The sequence below is a fragment of the Mirounga leonina genome, unplaced genomic scaffold, assembly GCF_011800145.1.
Source record: "Mirounga leonina isolate KUSES-001 unplaced genomic scaffold, KU_Mleo_1.0 Mir_200, whole genome shotgun sequence".
Lineage (NCBI taxonomy): Eukaryota > Metazoa > Chordata > Mammalia > Carnivora > Phocidae > Mirounga > Mirounga leonina.
This window is the reverse complement of record NW_023270503.1, coordinates 26,346,539-26,367,799: the sequence shown is the minus strand read 5'-3', so window position 1 is coordinate 26,367,799 and position 21,261 is coordinate 26,346,539. Positions and strand designations below refer to the sequence as shown.

The following is a 21,261-nucleotide window of genomic DNA, read 5'->3' as shown; positions in this document are numbered from 1 at the left end:
TCCCCCCCACCCCCACGCCCTCCTCTTTCTGTGAAGAAGAGGCCTCTTCCTTGTCCTGGAGCTTCCACCTGAAGGGAGGACTCCAGACCCAGCACACATTCAGTGTTGAGCTCTCTCAAGGAACATGGACTGTGGACACCATCTTGGCCCTCTCTCTCCACCTTGCTCCAGCTCGGTGGTATAACCCAGAAACGGGCTTATACACTCATCTTGAGTTTTTGTGACCACTGCTCAGAGGACACCTCCAGATCACCTGGCTTTGCTGGCCAGTGGGGCTTATGCTTAGGGTCCCACAGGACTGTATATATTTTCGTACTTTAAAAAGCTAATGCCTAAGAGTCTGGTTCCCAGTCAGCCTGAGTCTAGATGCTGACTAAGATCCTCCCCTTTGGGGCACTGACAGGTCTTGGCACAGCCTAGACCTGTTGGGAGCTATTAAAAATATAACAGGCTACTTGGACAAGCACAGAGGTTTGAAACACAATCAAGAGCCACAGCAGAGCTGAAAAACAAGGTTTATCTCCTACGTAAGGCCACTCCTTCAAGACTGGGAGAGGTGGTTCTTTCATCTACTGCATAGAAACCAATATAGAGAGTCAAGCAAGATGAAGAAACAGAGGAATATCTTCCAAATGAAAGAATAAGATGAAAATAAAATGTATTAAAGACTGGAACATAAGACCTTAAACCATAAAACTCCTAGAAGAAAACATAAGCAGTAAGCTCCTGGATATAGGTCTTGACTATGATTTTTTAAATTTGATCCCCAAAGCAAAAGCAACAAAAGCAAATAAGTGGTACTACATCAAACTGAAAAGCTTCTGCACAGCAAAGGAAATCATCAACAAAATGAAAAGGCAACCTATTGAATGGGAGAAAATATTTACAAATCATATCTCTGATAAAGCACAAATGTCGAAAATATATAAAGAACTCATATAGCTCCATACCAAAAACACAATCCAATTTAAAAATGGGCAGAAGTTCTGAATAGACATTTTTCCAAAGAAGACATACAAATGGCCAATAGGTACATGAAAAGATGTTTACATCATTAATCATCAGGGAAATGCAAATCAACACCACAATGAGATACCATCTCACATCATTCAGAATGGCTAGTATCAAAACGATAAGAAATAACAAGTACTGACAAGATGTGGAGAAAAGGGAACCCTTGTGCACTGTTAGTGGGAATGTAAATTGGTGCAGACACTATGGAAAACAGTATGGAGATTCCTCAAAAATTAAAAATAGAACTACGATATGATCCAGAAATTCCTCTTCTGTGTATTTGTCTGAAGAAAATGAAAATACTAACTCAAAAAGATAGATGCACTCCCAGGGGCTCCTGGGTGGCTCAGTCGGTTAAGCATCTGCCTTTGGCTCAGGTCATGATCCCAGGGTCCTGGGATCAAGCCCATGTGAGGCTCCCTGCTCAACAGGGAGCCTGCTTCTCCCTCTTCCTCTGCCCCTCCCCTCCTGCTCACTCTTTCTCACTCTCTCTCTCTCAAATTAAAATCTTTAAAAAAAAAAGATATATGCACCCCCATGTTAATTGCAACATTATTTACAATAGCCAAGATATAGAAATGACCTATATACATATATGGAATTATTCAGCCATAAAAAAGAATGAAATCTTCCCACTGAAATAACATGGATAGACCTCGAGAGCATTATGCTAAGTAAAATAAGTCAGATGGAGAAAGATAAATGCCATATGATCTCTCATATGTGGCATCAAAAACAAACAAATAAATAAAACCAATTTGATAGTTATGGAGAACAGATTGGTTACCAGAGGCAGGGAAGTGGGGAGTAGAAGAAATGGGTGAACTGTTTTGTTTCTTTAGTTTAAATAAATTGAATTTTAAAAATAAATAAATCACTTTTTAATATAAACAGAAATAACTAAATAAATACATCTTGAAGCTTATAATCCAGAAAAATATAATCAACAAAGACAATATCCTTCTAATAAAAAAGCATATATTTTTGTCATGATCTGAGAGTAGAAAAGCTATCAATAAATTTTACTAATACCATTTTTTCAGCTATCTTAGCCCATAATCAGCATGATGCTAACACAGTTAAATGTTATCTATAGTAATCCTTAAGTGTTTCAAATTTTGTTTTAACTCAGAAGAATAATATTCTGTTATAAAGAGATGGGAATTGAAGAAAAACAACTAAGAGAAAGTACTTCAGAAAAAAACTTTCATTTATGCTATAGCATGTAATAATTGCTTTAGAAAGTTTTCTTTTAATTTTTACTTTTTGATAATCTTAAGCAAAACAACGATGTTATTGCCACTTTATTTTGTAGCTCCTGTAAATTTGCCCTAGTGGTATTTTCATCCACTGAAATTGATTGGCTTGGATTCTAAAATGTTACCCCTATGTGGGAAACACTGAAGGAAGTCCTTTTGATTTAAAATAGTAATTTTACCAGATGGAATCTCAGACCACAGGAAGCATTAAAGAACACTGGAAATGGTAAATTTAGAGGGACAGTAGAGAATGTGTTGCCAAGGGGCATATACTTTCTCCTGGATAAACAGACCAAGAAAAATAGGCAAAAGACTTGAATAGTTGCTTCACAGAAAAAGATACAGAAATGGACAATAAATGCATGAAAAGTTGCTCAACATCAGTCATCAGAGAGATGTAAATTAAACTATGAGAGAACACTTCACATTGACTAAAATATTTATAATTAAAATATCTGACAACATCAAATGTTGGTGAAGATATAGAGGAATTAAATCTCTCCTACATTATTGGTAAGATTATAAAAGGGTATAATTGCTTTGAAAAAAGGTCTGTGGTTTCTTATAAAAAGAAACATATACCTACTATATGACACAACTATTCTACTCCTAAATATTTACCAGAAAGAAATGAAATACATATCCATAAAAATATTTGTACAAGAATATCTATGGGAGTTTTATTCATTAACAGCCCCAAATAAGAAATACTCCAAATGTTCATCCAAAGGAGAATTGACATATTGTAGCATATTCATACAATGAAATACTCCTCAGCAACTTTGTGTGTTTTTTTTGTGTGGTTTTTTTTTTTGAAAGAAGGAAAGAAAAAAAGCGAATGGAAGGAAGGATGGAAGGAAGGAAGGAACAGAGGGAGGAGGGAGGGACAGAGGGAGGAGGGAGGGAGGGAGGAAGGAAGGAAGGAAGGAAGGAAGGAAAGAAGGAAGAGGAAGGAAGGAAAGAAGGAAAGGGAGGGAAGGAAGGGGGAAGGGAGGAAGAAAGGAGGCAAGCAAGCCAAGGAAGGAAGGAGGGAGGGAGGGAAGGAAGGAAAGAAATACTGTACTGCTGGTATAAGGGACAACATGGATGAAATAAAATCTATGACATTGAGCCGAAGAAATCAAATTAAAAAGTATGCACACTGTGTGATTTGTTAAACTCACAAATAGAGAATACCAATCTCTGGTAACCAGAATCAGAGGAGTGTTTACCTTTGGGAGGTAGGGACTGAGTGAAAAAGGGTACATGGGAACATTCTGGTGTCATGGAAATGTAGATATCTTGATGGGGTGAAGGTTACATAGGTATATGCATTTGTCAAAACTGCACTTCAATATATGTAAATTTCATCTCAATTTTAAAATTTTGGAAGAAAAAAAGAATATGTATTTGGCAATTAGGGAGTTACTGGGGACCAAGATTGATCAGCTAGAGACCTTACATTGGCATTAAATTTTATTATTTATAAAGTGAAAGATATCCATATTGTTTATGCCTTGACAACTCGATGTAGAAGTGACAGCTTATTATTTTTCCCTACAGCGAGGACTTAACTAAGTCCCAAAGGAGTTGCATGACTAGATGAAGATAATACAGCTAATTAGTAACAGCACTGGAATGAGAATGTAGACATGACCAGGAAGACATTGCTCTTTGTCCTCTGCCAGTCTTCCTTGTCCTGCAGCATTCAGTTTCTTTCATAAGCAATTATGTGTCAAAACAGAAACCTCTACTGAGCCAAGTGGTTATATTTTTAGCAAACATTTATTAAGGGCCTATTATAGTATGTCCCAAGGTATGGGAAGGATACTGGATAAGCTGAGGATAAGCCAGATAAGATATGCCAGTCTTAAAAGAGACATTTTCCAAAAAGGAAAAAGACCAGTAAACATAAAAATACTGAGAATGTTAAGAGATGTGACAATTGCTATAGTGGAGGTGTGTGCAGAGTGCAATGGGAAACACTTCCATCGCAATGTGGGGCAGTTGAATGCCATTTCAGCTGTCTTAACAGGTGGGTTCATTCAGGGTGGCAGGAGAGCAGTGGACCAAGGAAACACCACCTACAAAGCTTGAAGGATGGCTGCAGTCTGGGGTTTGTGAGACAAAGTATCAGGCAATTAGCCTAGAAGGGTAAATTGGCACCAGATTGAAAAAGGTCATCTGCCAAGCCAGGAAGTTCGGATTTTTTAGGTGGAAAGTGGCAAAAAATAGATTTGTATTTTACTAAAGTGAATCCAGCAGTGGTAAGTGGATGTTCTGAGGTAAGGGCACATTACAAGAAGAAACAATGATGTCATTTTATCATGACCTTTAATGGCATCTATTTATTTTCTCTATTCCCAATGTTCCCTCCTTTTGAGGATGATCTGCCATAAAAAGGAACTCTGGGCAATTTCAATATTCTTTTTTGTTGTTGTTTTGTTTTTGTTTTTTAAGTAGGCTCCACACCCAGCATGGAGCCCAACAGGGCCTTGAACTCAAGACCCTGAGATCAAGACCTGAGCCAAGAACAAGGGTCAGACACTTAACCAACTGAGCCACCCAGGCACCCCAGCAATTTCAATATTCTTTTTTTTTTTTTTAAGATTTTATTTATTTATTTGACAGAGAGAGACACAGCGAGAGAGGGAATACAAGCAGGGGGAATAGGAGAGGGAGAAGCAGGCTTCCCGCGGAGCAGGGGAGCCCGATGCGGGGCTCGATCCCAGGACCCTGGGATCATGACCTGAGCTGAAGGCAGACGCTTAACGACTGAGCCACCCAGGCGCCCCGCAATTTCAATATTCTAAGATGGGAACTAAAGCTATCGATTGTCATACAACACTACCTAATTAATCAAGCCCAAAATAAAATAGTCCTGTGTGTTGGTGCTCTCACTGCTTTTCTCTCTCTCTCCTCTCATTCTTTCCGTATATCAACATTTTACAAAAAGAATTAGCTCAAGATACAAGGAAATATTTCTTATTTTTACCTGCAGTTACTTTAAAATAATGACATATTGTTGCATTTTAATTAATCAGAACCTATGATAGACAACCAAGACATGGATTCTCTTCAAAGAAATTCTTCCTTTGATTCATTAGGTTACTGTGGAAATTAGAATTTTCTCCAGAGATTCGTAATTTCTGATTTTCAAATGTTTTTGAATCCTTGAACTCATGACCTCTGCAAAACAGTGTCAATATACCATCAGCATTCCAAGAATGTGAAATGGGCAGAAGACAAGAACAGACATTTCTCCTAAGAAGACATATAAATGGCTGACACATGAAAAAATGTTCAACATCGCTTGGCATCAGGGAAATACAAATCAAAACCTCAATGAGATACGACCTCACACCAGTCAGAATGGCGAAAATTAACAACTCAGAAAACAACAGATGTTGGTGAGGATATGGAGAAAGGGGAATCCTCTTACACTATAGGTAGGAATGCAAGCTGGTGCAGCCACTCTGGAAAAGATGTGGTGTATATATTCAATGGAATATTACTCAGCCACCAAAAATAATGAAATCTTGCCATTTGCAACAATATGAATGGAACTACAGTGTATTATGCTAAGTGAAGTCAGAGAAACACAAATACTATATGATTTCATTCATATGTGGAATTTAAGAAACAAAACAGATGAACATAGGAGAACAGAAGGAAAAATAAAATAAGATAAAGAAAGAGAGGGAGGCAAACCATAAGAGATTCTTAAAGATAGGGAACAAACTAAGGATTGCTGGAGGGGAGGTGGGTGGGGGAATGGGGTAACTGGGTGATGGGCATTAGGAGGGCACATGATGTAATTACCACTGGGTGTTATATGCAACTGATGAATCACTAAATTCTACTCCTGAATCTAACACTACACCATGTGTGAACTAACTTGAATTTAAATAAAATATTGAAAGGAAAAAAAAAAGAACATTTAGCATTAAGTGTTGAATTGTAAAGAGAATCACTAAAATCAAACCCAACTCCACTTAATGAATAATAAATCCTAAGAGTCTACAACCATATCACCCTGAAAGTGTCCAATCCTTTCTGATCTTGGAATCTAAGCAGAGTCAGGCCTAGTTATTACTTGGTTGGGAGAGTAATAAATCCTAAGAGGCTATTTACATCCATCTATTTAAGATCTTTTGTTTTGGTTTTGGTTTTGGTTTTTCCACTATCAGCTACCTAGGAAGAAGCGTTCAGAGTTAGAAAAAAATTAAGTTTTTTTCTGGATCATGAAAATTTTGACTTTGTCAGAATAGTGGGTTTTTCCAAAACTTAAAGATTCTGGAGGCAATCTTCTCTTCCCACCTTTGAAAATGAAAAAAATACTACAATTATGCCAAGCAAAGTGAAAGAGATTATGCTACATAATGGAGATGAAATTCAAGACAGAATCCAAAGAAGTTATGTCAAATCCCTATCCATTCAGTATTGCACCAGGGATTTCAGCCAATGGAACTGCTGGTCCGAAACTCACATTATAAAATTTTATTCCCAGTCCCAGTGTTTCAAATGTTTATAAAATTGTGACCTTAAAAAATAAGTAAATAAGAGAAAACAGATTCCATCTCAGAAAAGAAGACTTCTGTAGCTTCCTTGTCCCTATTCTGAAGTGTAACCCATGAGGGTTTAGTTTCCCAAGAGACTAAAAGATTGTAACCTAGAAATTGTATTTCACTCGGGGCCCCTGAGTGGCTCAGTCGGTTAAGTGGCTACCTTCAGCTCAGGTCATGATCCCAGGGTCCTGGGATAGAGCCCCACATCAGGCTCCCTGCTCAGCAGGGGAGTCTGCTTCTCACTCTCCTTCCTCCTCCCTGCGTGAGCTCTCTCTCTCTGTCTCAAAAAAAATAAATAAAATCTTTAAAAAATTGTATTTCACTCTTATTATTATTACAGGTGAAAAATAGTATCCCCATTCTAAAAATGAGGCATAGGAAATGTGGAGAAAGCAAGTTTCAGGAAATCAAAGATCACAACTCCAGATCTTGATAACCAATTTGTATTTTGGCCTGGAGGGCACAAGTTATGCCCATCAGTTATATAAGGTGACTTTTCAATTTGCACACAAGTAGACATAGTTCATACGCACACACATGCCCATACACACACACTTTAAACCCAGTATACACCTCACTCCTCTACCATGTGAGCACAGCAAGACCATAAAAAGCATTGCAAAGATTGCTAACTACATGGAACATTTTTATGATGGCACAAACAAATAAATGGCATTTAATGAGATGTAATATGAATTTTAAAAGGATATATAAACAATTTCCAATACATAGGAGCAAAATCTGTGGGAATATTATTTTCGTTATTTGTAATCAGTTGTATCTGTAATTACTGAGTGGCCAAATTTTCTCTGCCTTTCCATATTCTACCAAAAAGACAATGCTTCCTATGAAGATTTTTTGAACCAAGCATTTTATCCTATTGGCACATGGAAATAGTGCCCTTACTTAGTAACCTGAAGTTATGCCTCTTTTATGAGGCATAAAACTCTTCTCAGCAAACAAACAACACTAATGAATGTTCATACGAAAACCCACACCAACAGTGATAAATAGAACATCCGGTACATTCTGTAAATACCCATTTTGTGGGCTGTATAAAAGTCTCAGGAGGGAAAGAGACTTTGGGAGCCTGTCAGCTAGAGTTTTGCAACTAGTCTTTGTTCTTCGCTTCTAACAGGATGACTTCTGAATGTTCCCCCATGTGCTGCCCTTCTGAATCCTGTGCCAGGGCTTCTGAATGTGCGTTTGCTTCAACCTGCTCCGTGGAAACCACTTGCCTCCCCAGCACCCCCGCTACATCCAGATGTCAGACTCCCAGCTTCCTATCCAGGTCTCGCTTGCCAACTGGTTGCCTCACACCATGCTACTTTGCTGGGAATTGTAATACTCTGTGCTTGGTGGGGAACTGTGCTTGGTGTGAGGATGGAGTGTTCAACAGCAGTGAGAAGGAGACGATGCAGTTCCTGAATGACAGACTCGCCAACTATCTGGAGAAGGTGCGTGGCCTGGAGGAGATGAATGCAGAGCTGGAATGCAGGATCCGAGAACAATGTGAAGAGGATATCCCACTGGTGTGCCTCGATTATCAGCGTTACTTCAACACCATCGAAGAGCTCCAGCAAAAGGTCTGGTGTTTCATTGCCCTATGCTCCACCCTCCCAATCTGTGATTTGCTTTATCTTTATACAAAAAAAAAAAAAAAGGCTGTTCTATGGAAGTCCCCCCAGGGAAAGGAGTCTTCCAAGAGGTAATGTGATGTAGAGCAACGGGTGGTGGGCTGAGAGTCAGCAAACATCAGCATTACCTGCGGGGCTGCCAGTAATCATTGAGTGGCCAAAATAAACTCACTCACATCTAGACTTTATCATCCAGAGAATGAGAAAAAACTGCATTACACCTAAAGTTATTGCTGTATGTAACACTGGACATTTATATTTCCATCTTTAACACAGATATTGATATTTCATCTTTTTAATCATGTAATGTCACCCTAGTAATCGTTTTCTTTTCTTACTGATGAATTTTTATTATCATGGATGGGGACAGGATCATAATACAAACTACCTATGGAGAAAAATCCGAGTTCAACTGCCAAGGAATATTGCAAAATGCCTTAGGCCACTGAAAAACGAACCCTTTTTTTTTCTATATTTCTTTTATAAATTGGTCCTGCTTTTTTCTCCATTGAAGCGACATGGTTAATAAGAAAAATAGGCTGAATGCTATTTTATACTTTCTTATAAAGACTTTTAAAAGATAAATAATGGCATAGTTGTTAAATAGATATTTAGGTTTCTTCCAAAGAGCCCTCTATTACATATAACTAACTTACTCACCAGATCTTGTGCACGAAGGCAGAGAATTCTAGACTTGCTGTACAGCTTGACAACTGCAAACTGGCAGCCGATGACTTTAGGTCAAAGTAAGTTAAATTTGAATTTGAAAATAATCTATGGGGCGCCTGGGTGGCTCAGTCATTAAGCGTCTGTCTTCAGCTCAGGTCATGGTCCCAGGGTCCTGGGATCGAGTCCCGCATCAGGCTCCCTGCTCAGCGGGAAGCCTGCTTCTCCCTCTCCCACTCCCCATGCTTGTGTTTTCTCTCCTGCTGTGTCTCTCTCTGTCAAATAAATAAATAAAATCTTTAAAAAAAAAAAGAATTTATGGCTGCCTCTCTCTCTCTCTGTCTCTCTCACACACACGTGCGTGTGCACACACCACAAATATTCTCTATATAAGCTTTATTTTAAGCTAAGAATGCTCCCAAAGCTCACATTTACTATTTGGGATATGGCTTCCTTGAGCCCTTGTGTCACTCACCAGCATGCCCAGCACTGTGCACAGTGTCTAGCAAAGTAAGCACAGTCTGCATCTCTTTTGCTGTGAAAGGTACGAGTCGGAACTGTCTCTCCGCCAGCTGGTAGAGACAGACATTGGCGGCCTGCGTGGGATCCTGCATGAGCTGACTCTGTGCAAAGCTGATCTGGAGGCCCATGTGGAATCTCTGAAGGAAGATCTCCTTTGCCTTAAGAAAAACCACCAAGAGGTGAGGAAAGTGGTAAAATTGCTGAACGAATGTAGAAGTGACAAAGTCAAACTGATAGATTTCGTGTTGTGTATATAAATCGGCAGATATTGCTAAAGCTGGAACGAAATTACTCAAGGCACTGTTACAGGATTTTTGTTCCCTCAGTGCCCGCGGTTCTTGGTCACGCTGCTTCAGTGAAGAAGTAAACCAGACGAAGAGTGGTGGGCAGCAAAGCAAAGTTTATTGAGTGATAGTATAAAGCTCCTGGAGTGGGAGGGGACCTGAGAGGGTGGCCGTTTTGGTGTTCAAATCTAGCAGTTTTTATAAGCTCTTTCGAGGAACTGTCTTGAGCATCCTGAGCATGGGTCACCTTTGGATTGGCTGTTAAGGTGTGCCAACCAGGGCTTTGATCATGCACCTGTCTACCTATCGGGTTATTGTTCACATGCTGCTGGTCTTTGGGGCTGACATCTGGAGACTAACTGCCTCAACTTGTGATAGTGACCAATGTTTTATGGTTAATTGTAATGTTTCAGGATGTTTTGCAGAAGTCACTCCCGCAGAGGCTGCAAGATAGGATGCTATTGTGGTCTTGTCTATGCTGTAAAACAGGATGCTAGTGCGGTTTTGTCTTAGCTGTCCCGGGTCCCTGTTTTCTTATTAGGGACCCTGGCCAAGTGTCCAATTAACCTCTAACAGCACTAATGTTGTTCAGCCTGATCACTCTGGCATAGCTTTGGATGTACGTGTGAAATGGCCCCCGGCCAGTATCACATGAAAGAACCAAACTGTTCACCTGCCATTGCTTTTGTGAAGGAGGTAACTTTACAAATGGCCTTCCTTAGAGGCATTATGCCACATGTAACTCTAATTCATAAGGTATGAAAATCAGGCTGACAAACACAGAGTGTGAAGGCCATTTCAGAAAGGGGATAACATCTTATGCAATATTTGGACCAGTATTTTAAAATATTCTATGTCTATAAACTTTTTAAAATCATAAAACATGAGGATATGATTATCTCATGTTGATGAAGCTACAAAGTGAGTAGTTGAATGATGTAACAGTGTATTTTCCCTTTGAGCATGTGTTGATCATAATAGCATTTATTGAGACCTTCCTATGTGCCAAGGACTTTCATAAGTGCTTTATATGAATGTTAAACTCATATCTCTCACAATAACTCTCTGGGGAAGGCAAAATTATTATACCCATTTTGCAGATGCAGAAACTGAGTGATGAAAAGAGATTCAACCTAAGCAATCTGAATCTAAATCCCACACTTGTACTCACTTCTCCAGAAATGGGATGCCCTTGGGATGTCAAAGTAGATTTTTTCCCCACCCCTCTGTGACTCTCTTTACTCCATTTCCTCTTCCAGGAGGTCAACTTGCTTCATGGACAGCTGGGTGACCAACTCAGTGTGGAGCTAGACACTGCCCCCACCATCGACCTCAACAGGGTCCTGGACGAGATGCGTTGTCAGTCTGAAACAGTGCTTGCCAACAACCACAGAGACGTGGAAGAATTGTTCGCTGTTCAGGTCAGCACCCGAAGCAAGAAATGACAGACTTCCAGACTTCTGCCTTTCCATCCTCTAATCATACCTGTGTTTCAGACCGAGGAGCTGAATCAGCAGCAGCTGTGCATCGCGAAGCAGCTGCAGGGCTGCCAGACAGAGATCCTGGAACTCAAATGCACAGCCAATGCTCTGGAAATTGAGCTCCAAGCACAGCAAAGCCTGGTATGGAAGGGAAAGACAGCTCTGTTTTTCTCACTGAAGAATCAGACCCTGAGATGCTATCCCCTCTTCCGTAACCCCAAGGAGAGACCCACAGTTCACATGGCAGAAAGTCTGAATTTCCAATTTGCAACGATTGTGTTTCCTTGCCTTTCCCAAATACTGCTGTTTACCTAACTAGAAGCAGAAGTGATAGGTCAACAGCTTGTACTGCCCCAACGGGATGCCCTGACCTTCCCTCCTGGGCTTGAGCATGATCCTACAGCACCTTCCAGAGACAGAGAGAGAGAGAGCAGGAGGGCAGGAGCAGAATGAGAGTGGAACCTCTGAGCCAAAGGCACTCAAGCATTCTGGTGGGTTTTAACTCTCTTTTGATTCAGGCCAATTTCCCAAGCTCATCATCATATAAAAGAATGGTATTCAAACATTGTATTCTACCATTACCCTAAACTTTCCCAGGATCCACACCTCAACCAGACCCCTCATTGCACCCCACTCCACCAAGCAGCAAGAATACCATGCACTGGGGATGCCTAGCTGGCTCAATCGGAGGAGCACACGACTCTTGATCTCGGGGTCGTGACTTCAAGCCCTACATTGGGCGTAAAGATTACTTAAAATAAATAAACAATTTAAGAAAAAAAGAATACCATGCTTTGAAGATCACCCTAGCCAGTTCCAGTCGAACACCACTGTCTGTGCCATGTTAGGGCCTATAGAGACTATGTGGGTGAATAATAGCTGCACTTTCATCTTGTGAGAGCCTTAAAAGCCTCACAATAACTTTATGGGGTAAATCCCTTTATTAACCCCATTATACAGATGAGGAAGACTGAGATTCAGATTAAGTAGCAGAGGTCATGCAGTTTTTAAAAGACAAAAGTGGAAGCTGGATCCAGCTGGTTCCATCCCAGAGCCTCTTTTCTATACGGCTCCTCCCTGCCTCAAGCCCATTCTCAGTTTCTCCTCTCAAATGCTGTTGATCCTCCTTAAGCTACACCAGTATGTTGCAGGTTGCAGTGGGCATAGTGGTGGTAGTAATAACTAATGCTTATACAGCTTTTAAAATTTTTCTAGGCACTGTTCAAAATGCCTTACACATATTAATTCCTTTAATCCTCACAACCATCCTATGAGTTAGGCACTTTGCATTGCCATTTTTTATAGAATAAAACGGAGGCTCAGAGAAGCTAAGTCATTTTCTCAAAGTCACATAGCAGCACTAGGGTAGAGCCAGGATTTGAAAACAGGCACTCTGGCCCCATGGACTATGCGACACAGCCCTTCTGAATACACTCTTCTCCTCCTGCAGACAGAATCTCTGGAATGCACCGTGGCGGAGACGGAGGCCCAGTACAGCACCCAGCTGGCCCAGATGCAGTGCCTGATTGATCACGTGGAGGCCCAGCTGGCTGAGATCAGGTGTGACCTGGAGCGGCAGAACCAGGAGTGCAAGCTCCTGCTCGACACAAAAGCCCAGCTGGAGTGTGAGATCAACACGTACCGGGGTCTCCTTGAGAGTGAGGACAGCAGGCAAGCTCCGCACGATTATTCTCAAAATCCCCCAAGTCACAAAGGGGCTCATGCAGGAGAATCCTGCTTCCTCAAGATCTGCCCGAGGTGAAACCTCGCTAATGCATTAAAGGATCTCCTTACAAGAGTAAAAAACAAAAACGGCTGAGGCTAATCACATGACAGTAGAAGTGTTTAAAAGTATTCTAAGTTCTAAAGCAGATCAAGTATCGTATATAAGATTCCATGCTGGGCGGGGGTCTCCCTTTGTTCCTGCCTTCTGCCAAAGGGAAGTCAGAAACATGCATAAGACGACATTTGCAAAGTGGAATAAACACGTAAAACTGTATTCAGCTAGCACAGCTGCTGTGAGCATGAAGCGGCAATGCTGGGTCCAGGCCTGAAATAGGCTGAAGTCAAATGTTACTCGGCAAAGAGTGTGCAGAACATCATTTGCAGGGCAAATTTTGGCATGATCTTTCTTGAGTTGAAATTTTTTTTTTTTAATTTTTATTTATTTGAGACAGAGAGAATGAGAGAGAGAGAGCACATGAGACGGGGGAGGGTCAGAGGGAGAAGCAGACTCCCTGCCGAGCAGGGAGCCCGATGCGGGACTCGATCCAGGGACTCGATCCAGGGACTCCAGGATCATGACCCGAGCCGAAGGCAGTCGCTTAACCAACTGAGCCACCCAGGCGCCCTCTTGCGTTGAAATTTTATCTGGCTTTCCCTTGTTAAGCTTAGTTCAAAATTTCCACAGGCTTCCCTGTAACCCGTGTCCTGCCGTAAGCACATCAAGCAACACGTGTGAGCCATGCTCGGCGTATGTGATTTTCACGGTCGAAAACTGCTGTACATGAATGCTAAACCCCCCGCACGGCAGACGGAGGAATCAAAGCCACAGTGTCCTGGAAAGGAGATGGGGCTTCAATCCGAGACATCCAAGCCTGAAAGTCAAGAAGGCGTTTCTACCCTAAAATTGACCTCTAAACATCCTCACTTTATTTCTGCTTTATCATTTCCTCTCCCGACTGCTTATTTGTGACATGCTAGGAGTCTATAAAACTTTCTTGCTAATCTCCGAATAAAATGTGTTTCATTCCTTTAGCATGGTAAATATAGCTTTGTGGCTTAGAACTGTGGATATAATATCATGTGATGCCAAGGTAATGGCCTAAACCTGTGGCGATAGTTTGATTTTGCACAAACTGAAGCTGAAAATAGTTTTTAACTCCTCAAATACAAATAGATTAATCCATGCAAAATGTCATGTATCTTGGAAGACAGTTGTATGTATCTTTCTGAGAGGAAATTTAGGAATAAATATTATTTTATTTAGGATTCCTCTTTTTTTTTTTCAATTTGGCACAGGAAAGGGGAAAAAAGTCAGTTACAATTCCACACCCCAAACACATCCATTGTCAGTATTTTAGGAACTTCCAGCTTTCTTTCTTTCTTTCTTTTTTTAAAGATTTTATTTATTTATTTGACAGAGAGGGCACCTGGGTGGCTCAGTTGGTTAAGCGACTGCCTTCGGCTCAGGTCATGATCCTGGAGTCCCGGGATCGAGTCCCGCATCGGGCTCCCTGCTCGGCGGGGAGTCTGCTTCTCCCTCTGACCCTCCTCCCTCTCGTGCTCTCTGTCTCTCATTCTCTCTCTCTCAAATAAATAAAATCTTAAAAAAAAAAAATCTATATTTATTTGACAGAGAGAGACACAGCGGGAGAGAAAACACAAGCAGGGGGAGTGGGAGAGGGAGATGCAGGCTTCCCGCGGAGCAGGAGAGCCCGATGCGGGGCTCGATCGCAGGACCCTGGGATCATGACCTGAGCCAAAGGCAGACGCTCAATGACTGAGCCACCCAGGCGCCCCTAGCTTTCTTTCTTATAATAGGTTTTTCCATATGGTGGTAATCATATTTACATATGCACATAGTTGAGTAACCTATTTTTTCACTGTGTCATGTAAATATTTTCAATCCCAATAAACATATAAGATTGTCTTGTGACCATTATTTTAGTGGCTGCATAAAATACCATAAGGTAGGGACGCCTGGGTGGCTCAGTCAGTTAAGCATCTGCATTGGCTCAGGTCCTGCACTGGGCTCCTTGCTCAGCAGGGAGCCTGCTTCTCCCTCTGCCTGCTGCTCCCCCTGCTTGTGCTCTCTCTCTCTCTCTCTCTCTCTCTCTCTCTCTGACAAATAAATAAATAAAATCCTTTAAAAATTTTTTAAAAATAAAAATAAATAAATAAAATACCATAAGGTACATTGGTCTATTATAGGACATTTGGGGTATAAAAATAATTATTCACACACATTTAAAAAGCAAAACAGAGAACTCCACCTCCAGAAAATGAAATAGATGTGTATTTCCTCATTCCTCTTCCTAAGTTTGGCTAAAAACCTGAGAAATTACATAAAACAAATATAAACAGACTCTGAAAGGTTGAAGAAGCCAAACCAACTAGAATCACATCCAAGGAACAGCACGGTAGTGAGTTCCCTAGGTTTTCTTTTGGCCTCATATATCCTGTGTTGGGAGCTGGAGAAACCAACAACCCATAAACACCAGCAGGTGCAGACAGAAAAAAAAAAAAATCTCCAAGAAGAGGATAGTCAAGGGATATGAAGGGAGGTAAGGTTTCTGTATTCACCTGCAGTGATGTCAACACCAATAGAGCATGATAAGGTATATATATACATATATATATAAAATGTAATACCTTAAGCAACTACTTAAAAAACTATGCAAAGAAAGACACTTAAAACACTATAGATAAATCAAAGTGGAATTCTAAATATATATTCAAGGAATCCACTGGAAGGCAGGAAAATAGAACAGAGAGATGAAAAAACAGAAGGAATAAAGAGAAAACAAAAAATAAAACATAGACTTAAACCCTACCATATCAATAATTATAGCAAATGGAAACAGTCTATATATACTAATTAAAGGAGAGAGATGGCAGAGTGGATAAAAAGAGCATGATTACATGCTCTCAACAAGAAGCTCAGTTCAAATACAATGATATAGAGAGGCTGAAAGTAAAGTATTGAAAAAAAAATACACACTTGTTCATAGCAGCTTTATTTGTAATAGCCAAAAACTGGAAACAACCAAAATGTTCTCAAGATTCAGGGCCATTATGCTGAGTGAAAAAAGGCAATCTTGAAGGGTCATATATTATATGATTGTGCTTATATGACATTCTTGAAATGACAAGATTACAGAGATAGGGAAAAATCAGGCATAGCATAAAGATCTTTGTGGTGATTGAATAGTTGCATATCTTGAGTACTGTGGTGGTTACATGAATCTACATATGTGAAAGAAATATACACATCCCGTGTGTGTGTGTGTGTGTGTGTGTGTATTATATACACATTGTATCCATGTCAACTTCCTGACTTTACAATTGAACTATATTGGATCAAGGAAGATAAAACCACAGGAGAAAGCTAGGACACATGGGATCTCTCTGCACTATCTTTGCAACTTCCTGTGGATCTATAATTTTACATATTATATATATATACATATATATTACATTATATATGGAACTATAATTTTCAAAATGCAAGTGTTCTTTTTAAAAACATATAGTGGAAAACTGGAGGGAAGTTCTCTTCACTTTTCTATTTTGTGAACACTCAGAAATAAAGCATATAATAATCATTAGTCCAGGGTAGGCTTAAAGAAAAGTCAAGTTGCAGACCTAAAATTTTAGAAGTGTTTATTAATTTATGTTAGAAGTGTTAATTAATTAATAAAGTGTTAATCACTTTCTTGATTTTAACAATAAAAAGTAGTGAAAATGCTCAAACTAAAATATTTTCCAGATGAGTAAACCCAATAAATATTTGTCAAACCCCATTATTCTTCTGGCTAATGAAATCGGGAAGAAATCTAATACTGTAGTGTCATAAAATCATAAATCTCAGCCACCCGGAGGTTTCCATCATATCAATCCCTGTCTGCATCCGCCTATTCTCGGCCTTTCCCATGGTTTCTTTTCTGCCTTGGTCAAAACTGTGGGGGAAAAAACCCAAATAAATAAACAAACAAATATATAATATATATTTATTATATATATTTGTATATAAATATATCTTAGTTATTATAAATATAAAATATATTTATTTGATAGTTTATATGAATATATAAATAGTATTATTTATTTAATAGTTTCTTCAACATCTGTAATAATTTCCTATGAGCTATATCCAATTTCCTCTCAGAAAAATACACAATTACTTTCCATGATCTACAACATTTTTGCATGGATTCATTCATCTATTTGTATTTTCTGAGTTAAAAATATTTTCAGTCTGTCTTGCCATTTGCAACGACGTGGATGGAACTGGAGGGTATTATGTTGAGTGAAATAAGTCAAAAAGCGAAAGACATGTATCATATGATCTCACTGGTATGAGGAATTCTTAATCGCAGGAATCAAACTGAGTGTTGCTGGAGTGGGGGGTGGGGTGGGAGGGATGGGGTGACTGGGTGATAGACACTGGGGAGGGTATGTGCTCTGGTAAGCGCTGTGAATTGTGCAAGACTGTTGAATCTCAGATCTGTACCTCTGAAACAAATAATGTAATATATGTTAAGAAAAAAAAAAAAGAAGAAGAAGAGGGTAGCGGGAGGGGAAGAATGAAGCGGGGGAAATCAGAGGGGTAGACGAACCATGAGAGACTGTGGACTCTGAAAAGCAAGCGGGGTTCTAGAGGGGAGGGGGGTGGGAGGATGGGTTAGCCTGGTGGTGGGTATTGAGGAGGGCACATTCTGCATGGAGCACTGGGTGTTGTGCACAAACAACGAATCATGGAACACTTCATCTAAAACTAATGATGTAATGTATGGGGATTAACATAAGAATTAAAAAAAATAAAATAAAAATATAAGGGGGAAAAAAAATATTTTCAGTCTGGCTTAATGCAAAATCAAAGTGGAACTGAAGTAGGAAAATATCTTTAAGATAGAATGGCCGCCTTGGGAGCTTTCATGTTACTTGAAGCCTTTCACAGTTGCTTTTACAGTTTTGCATATTATTGCACTAAACATTATGTTAAAGACATAGGTTAATTCTAGGGGCGCCTGGGCGGCTCAGTTGTTAAGTGTCTGCCTTCGGCTCAGGTCATGATCCGGGGGTCCTGGGATGGAGCCCCACATCAGGCTCCCTGCTCAGCAGGAAGCCTCCTTCTCCCTCTCGCATTCCCCCTGCTTGTGTTCCCTCTCTCGCTGTCTCTCTCTCTCTCTGTCAAATAAATAAATAAAATCTTAAAAAAAAAAAAAGACATAGGTTAATTCTAGATCTGACCTCTTCTTGGGTTGGCCACCCTGTTCCAAATGGTGCTGGGATGGGAGGCCTCAAGCTTTTTTTTTTTTTTTTTTACCATATCACACATGGACTGGCCAAATGTTCTTTCCTTTCTACCTTCCAACAATGATAAAAACTTCTAAAGTCCTAGCAGCATTAAATATATGTCTACTTTGGAGTAGAGTAATAGATTTATATTTGCATGGCAATAAATATGTTTTTAAATTCGGTTATTGGAAAAGTATAAACCAAAATTATCACTGTTACAAATCTGGATCATTATGTACTCTATGGTTAACCAAACAACCCACAACAAATTAATTGCTGCTGCTGATGATAAATATTCACAAATGACTGAATTATACACAAAGAGCAAAAATTTCCATCATTGAAAACTCTGACATCCCAAAACAGTACTGAGAAGCCTTCCTCCAAATTGTAGGAATTCCATCCTTTTCCACGTGGACATATGCAGTAGGCATTCCCCTGGGTTGTCAAACACTGAAATGTCCATGTTACTTTTGGATGAAACAATAAGACCTTCCTCGGTAAAATCTAGTAGAGTCTTAATTTTTAGTTAAGAATATAATATCTTCGTAGCTTTAATAATGCACTAAACAAGATACCAGTAATTTTAGCACTTAGTGTTGCATGAAAATTATAATCTAAAATATAATGCATCACTCATCTATAAGAACCAGCAAAAAGCCTTGCATTCTAGGTTCTATGTATAGCCCACCCCATAAAACAATGGCCTCAAAATTTGCCTGCTTTACATGCAAGAAGCATTCATGACTCAAGGACTCAGGCTCCTCATAGTGTATATTTGGTATTTACAACTCGTGGATTCCTTGCTGGCCCTACAGAGGTGATATTTCCTATATCTCAGCTACTGATCTCAGGCTGGACCTAAAGCCCATTCTTCCTCTCTCCTGCACAGCCTCTTTCCCAGAAGGCTCCAGCCAGGACAACACTGTAAAAAGGGAACTCCTTTCTATCACTCTCAGACTTGCTCTTCCAGCATCTGGAACATGCTGCCTCCCCAGCCCCTGGGGCAGGGAAAGAGACTGCCCAAGGGTCTTGAGCTAGAGATTAAAGGCCTGGTTACTCCTAACTGCAAGGGGACAAGAAAGACTCATCTTCCCATGTGCCCCAAAGGAAAGGAGAACCAAATATGGGTGAGTGCTGAATTCTCTCCCAGAGCAGGTTGAAACACCTAGATGAAGAAAGGGGGAGGAACCCTCAACAATTAACATGCTCTGGAGCAACAAAGCAAAGAGAGCTTAAAGAATGGCAAGGGATACAGTTTGGTTAGAGTGTATGCGGTGGGTACAGGAGTCAAGGGATATGAGGTAGAGTCAGCTGGGTCAAGACTGTGGAGTGTCTTAATTGTCAGGCAATCAAGAATTTGCACCTTGCTTTGTAGGAAGCATTTCTGCACTGGAAAATGGTGCTATGTTAAGGCAGATAAAGAAGCTCTTCAAGATAGACTATATCGTAGAATGTTTACAGGTTAGCCAGATTGCCAAAAGTTAACAAATGAGCTGGTGATAGCAAATGAAAATGACAGACACCCAACGCTGTCTCAAAAAAAAAAAAAAAAGTGGTAATGAAAGAAGGAAGAAGGGGTCCCTGGATGGCTCAGTTGGTTAAGCATCTGCCTTAAGCTCAGGTCATGATCCCAGGGTGCTGGGATGGAGCCCCGCATCGGGCTCCTTGCTCAGTGGAAAGCCTGCTTCTCCCTCTCCCTCTGCTCCTGCTTGTGTTCCCTCTCTCGCTGTGTCTCTCTGTCAAATAAATAAATAAATGAAATCTTAAAAAAAAGGAAGGAAGGAAGAAGCTGCCTTCATGGCTGAAGTGCTATACAGTTATCAGTAAGACATATTTTCGGATCAGTAACAAACACGCTTACAGGGAAAGGAAAATTGATCAGGGAATACAGAAGATGTGCAAGATGCAAGAAAGGAGGAGTATAACTGATGAAATGTGATACTGAAGGAATCAAAGAGGAATCAGCTCCAGAGCACAAATAAAGCAGTCCGCCATGGAAGGAAGGAAGAACTCTGCCTGAGACACACAAGAGAAGAAAAGTGATAAGATGGAGAAAAGGGTACAAAAACAAAAATACAAAATAATTATCAAACTCTCTTTCTGATTCTGAAACTGATACATCCAAGTTGTGGAATGTGTACAAAAACATAAAGAAGAAAACAACATTCATCAATAGTTAAAAAATTCAAAGAAGTCCACTCTTAACATTTAGATATCTTTCCTTCCGATCCTTTTTATATGTTTTTAAAATTATTACTATTTCAAATGCTGTTATTTTTAGAGTCAAATTTATCCATTTTTTGTGGTTTCTTGATTTTGAGTCATCGTTATAAAGGCCTTCCGCACTCTTATTTCATAAAAGAATTCTCTTATATTTTCTCTTAGCACATCTATGACTTCCATTTTTCACAAGAGAATCTATGATCCATTCGAAATTCAGGTATATGAATAAAGTAGTGAGCATTACTAGAGCGACTCAACTGTATCAAATCTTAAATTTTTATGTTAACCATACTTTATTGGGATTTAATTTTCATATAATAAAATGCATCAATGGAAAGTATGCAGTTCCATGAAATTTGAAAACATACACTGTCATGTAATCGTCCAGATCAAGATATAGACTAGCATATACCAAGATGTAAAATATCAGCCTTGAGAGTTTCTTCATGCCCCTTCCCAGTCAGCTCACGTCCATCACAGGTAGACAATCACTATTCTGATATATAATGCTGTAGAGGAGTTTTGCCTGTTTTTGAAGTTAATATAAATATAATCGTACTGTTTGTACCCTTTTGTGCCTTACTTCCTCAGGCTGACATAAT

The 21,261-nt window shown here is 39.9% G+C and overlaps 1 protein-coding gene across 1 annotated transcript; it reads left to right on the top strand.

Moving 5' to 3' along the window:
- Window positions 1-7,180: 7,180 nt before the first annotated feature.
- Window positions 7,181-14,456, top strand: KRT40 (keratin 40). The gene is made up of 7 exons (XM_035027416.1): window positions 7,181-8,406; window positions 9,121-9,203; window positions 9,668-9,824; window positions 11,189-11,350; window positions 11,426-11,551; window positions 12,861-13,081; window positions 13,821-14,456. Exons 1-7 carry the CDS (start codon window positions 7,960-7,962, stop codon window positions 13,918-13,920), a joined length of 1,296 nt encoding a protein of 431 aa, XP_034883307.1. The 5' UTR covers window positions 7,181-7,959; the 3' UTR covers window positions 13,921-14,456.
- The last annotated feature ends 6,805 nt before the right edge of the window (window positions 14,457-21,261 follow it).

What these genes read in the sequence shown, in the direction of transcription:
- KRT40 (XM_035027416.1), top strand. Translation starts at nt 7,960, where the DNA reads ATGACTTCTGAATGTTCCCCCATGTGCTGCCCTTCTGAATCCTGTGCC. An exon ending in TTAAGAAAAACCACCAAGAG is followed by an intron (nt 9,825 to 11,188) that starts GTGAGGAAAGTG and finishes TTCCTCTTCCAG; the next exon opens with GAGGTCAACTTGCTTCATGG. An exon ending in TCCAAGCACAGCAAAGCCTG is followed by an intron (nt 11,552 to 12,860) that starts GTATGGAAGGGA and finishes CTCCTCCTGCAG; the next exon opens with ACAGAATCTCTGGAATGCAC.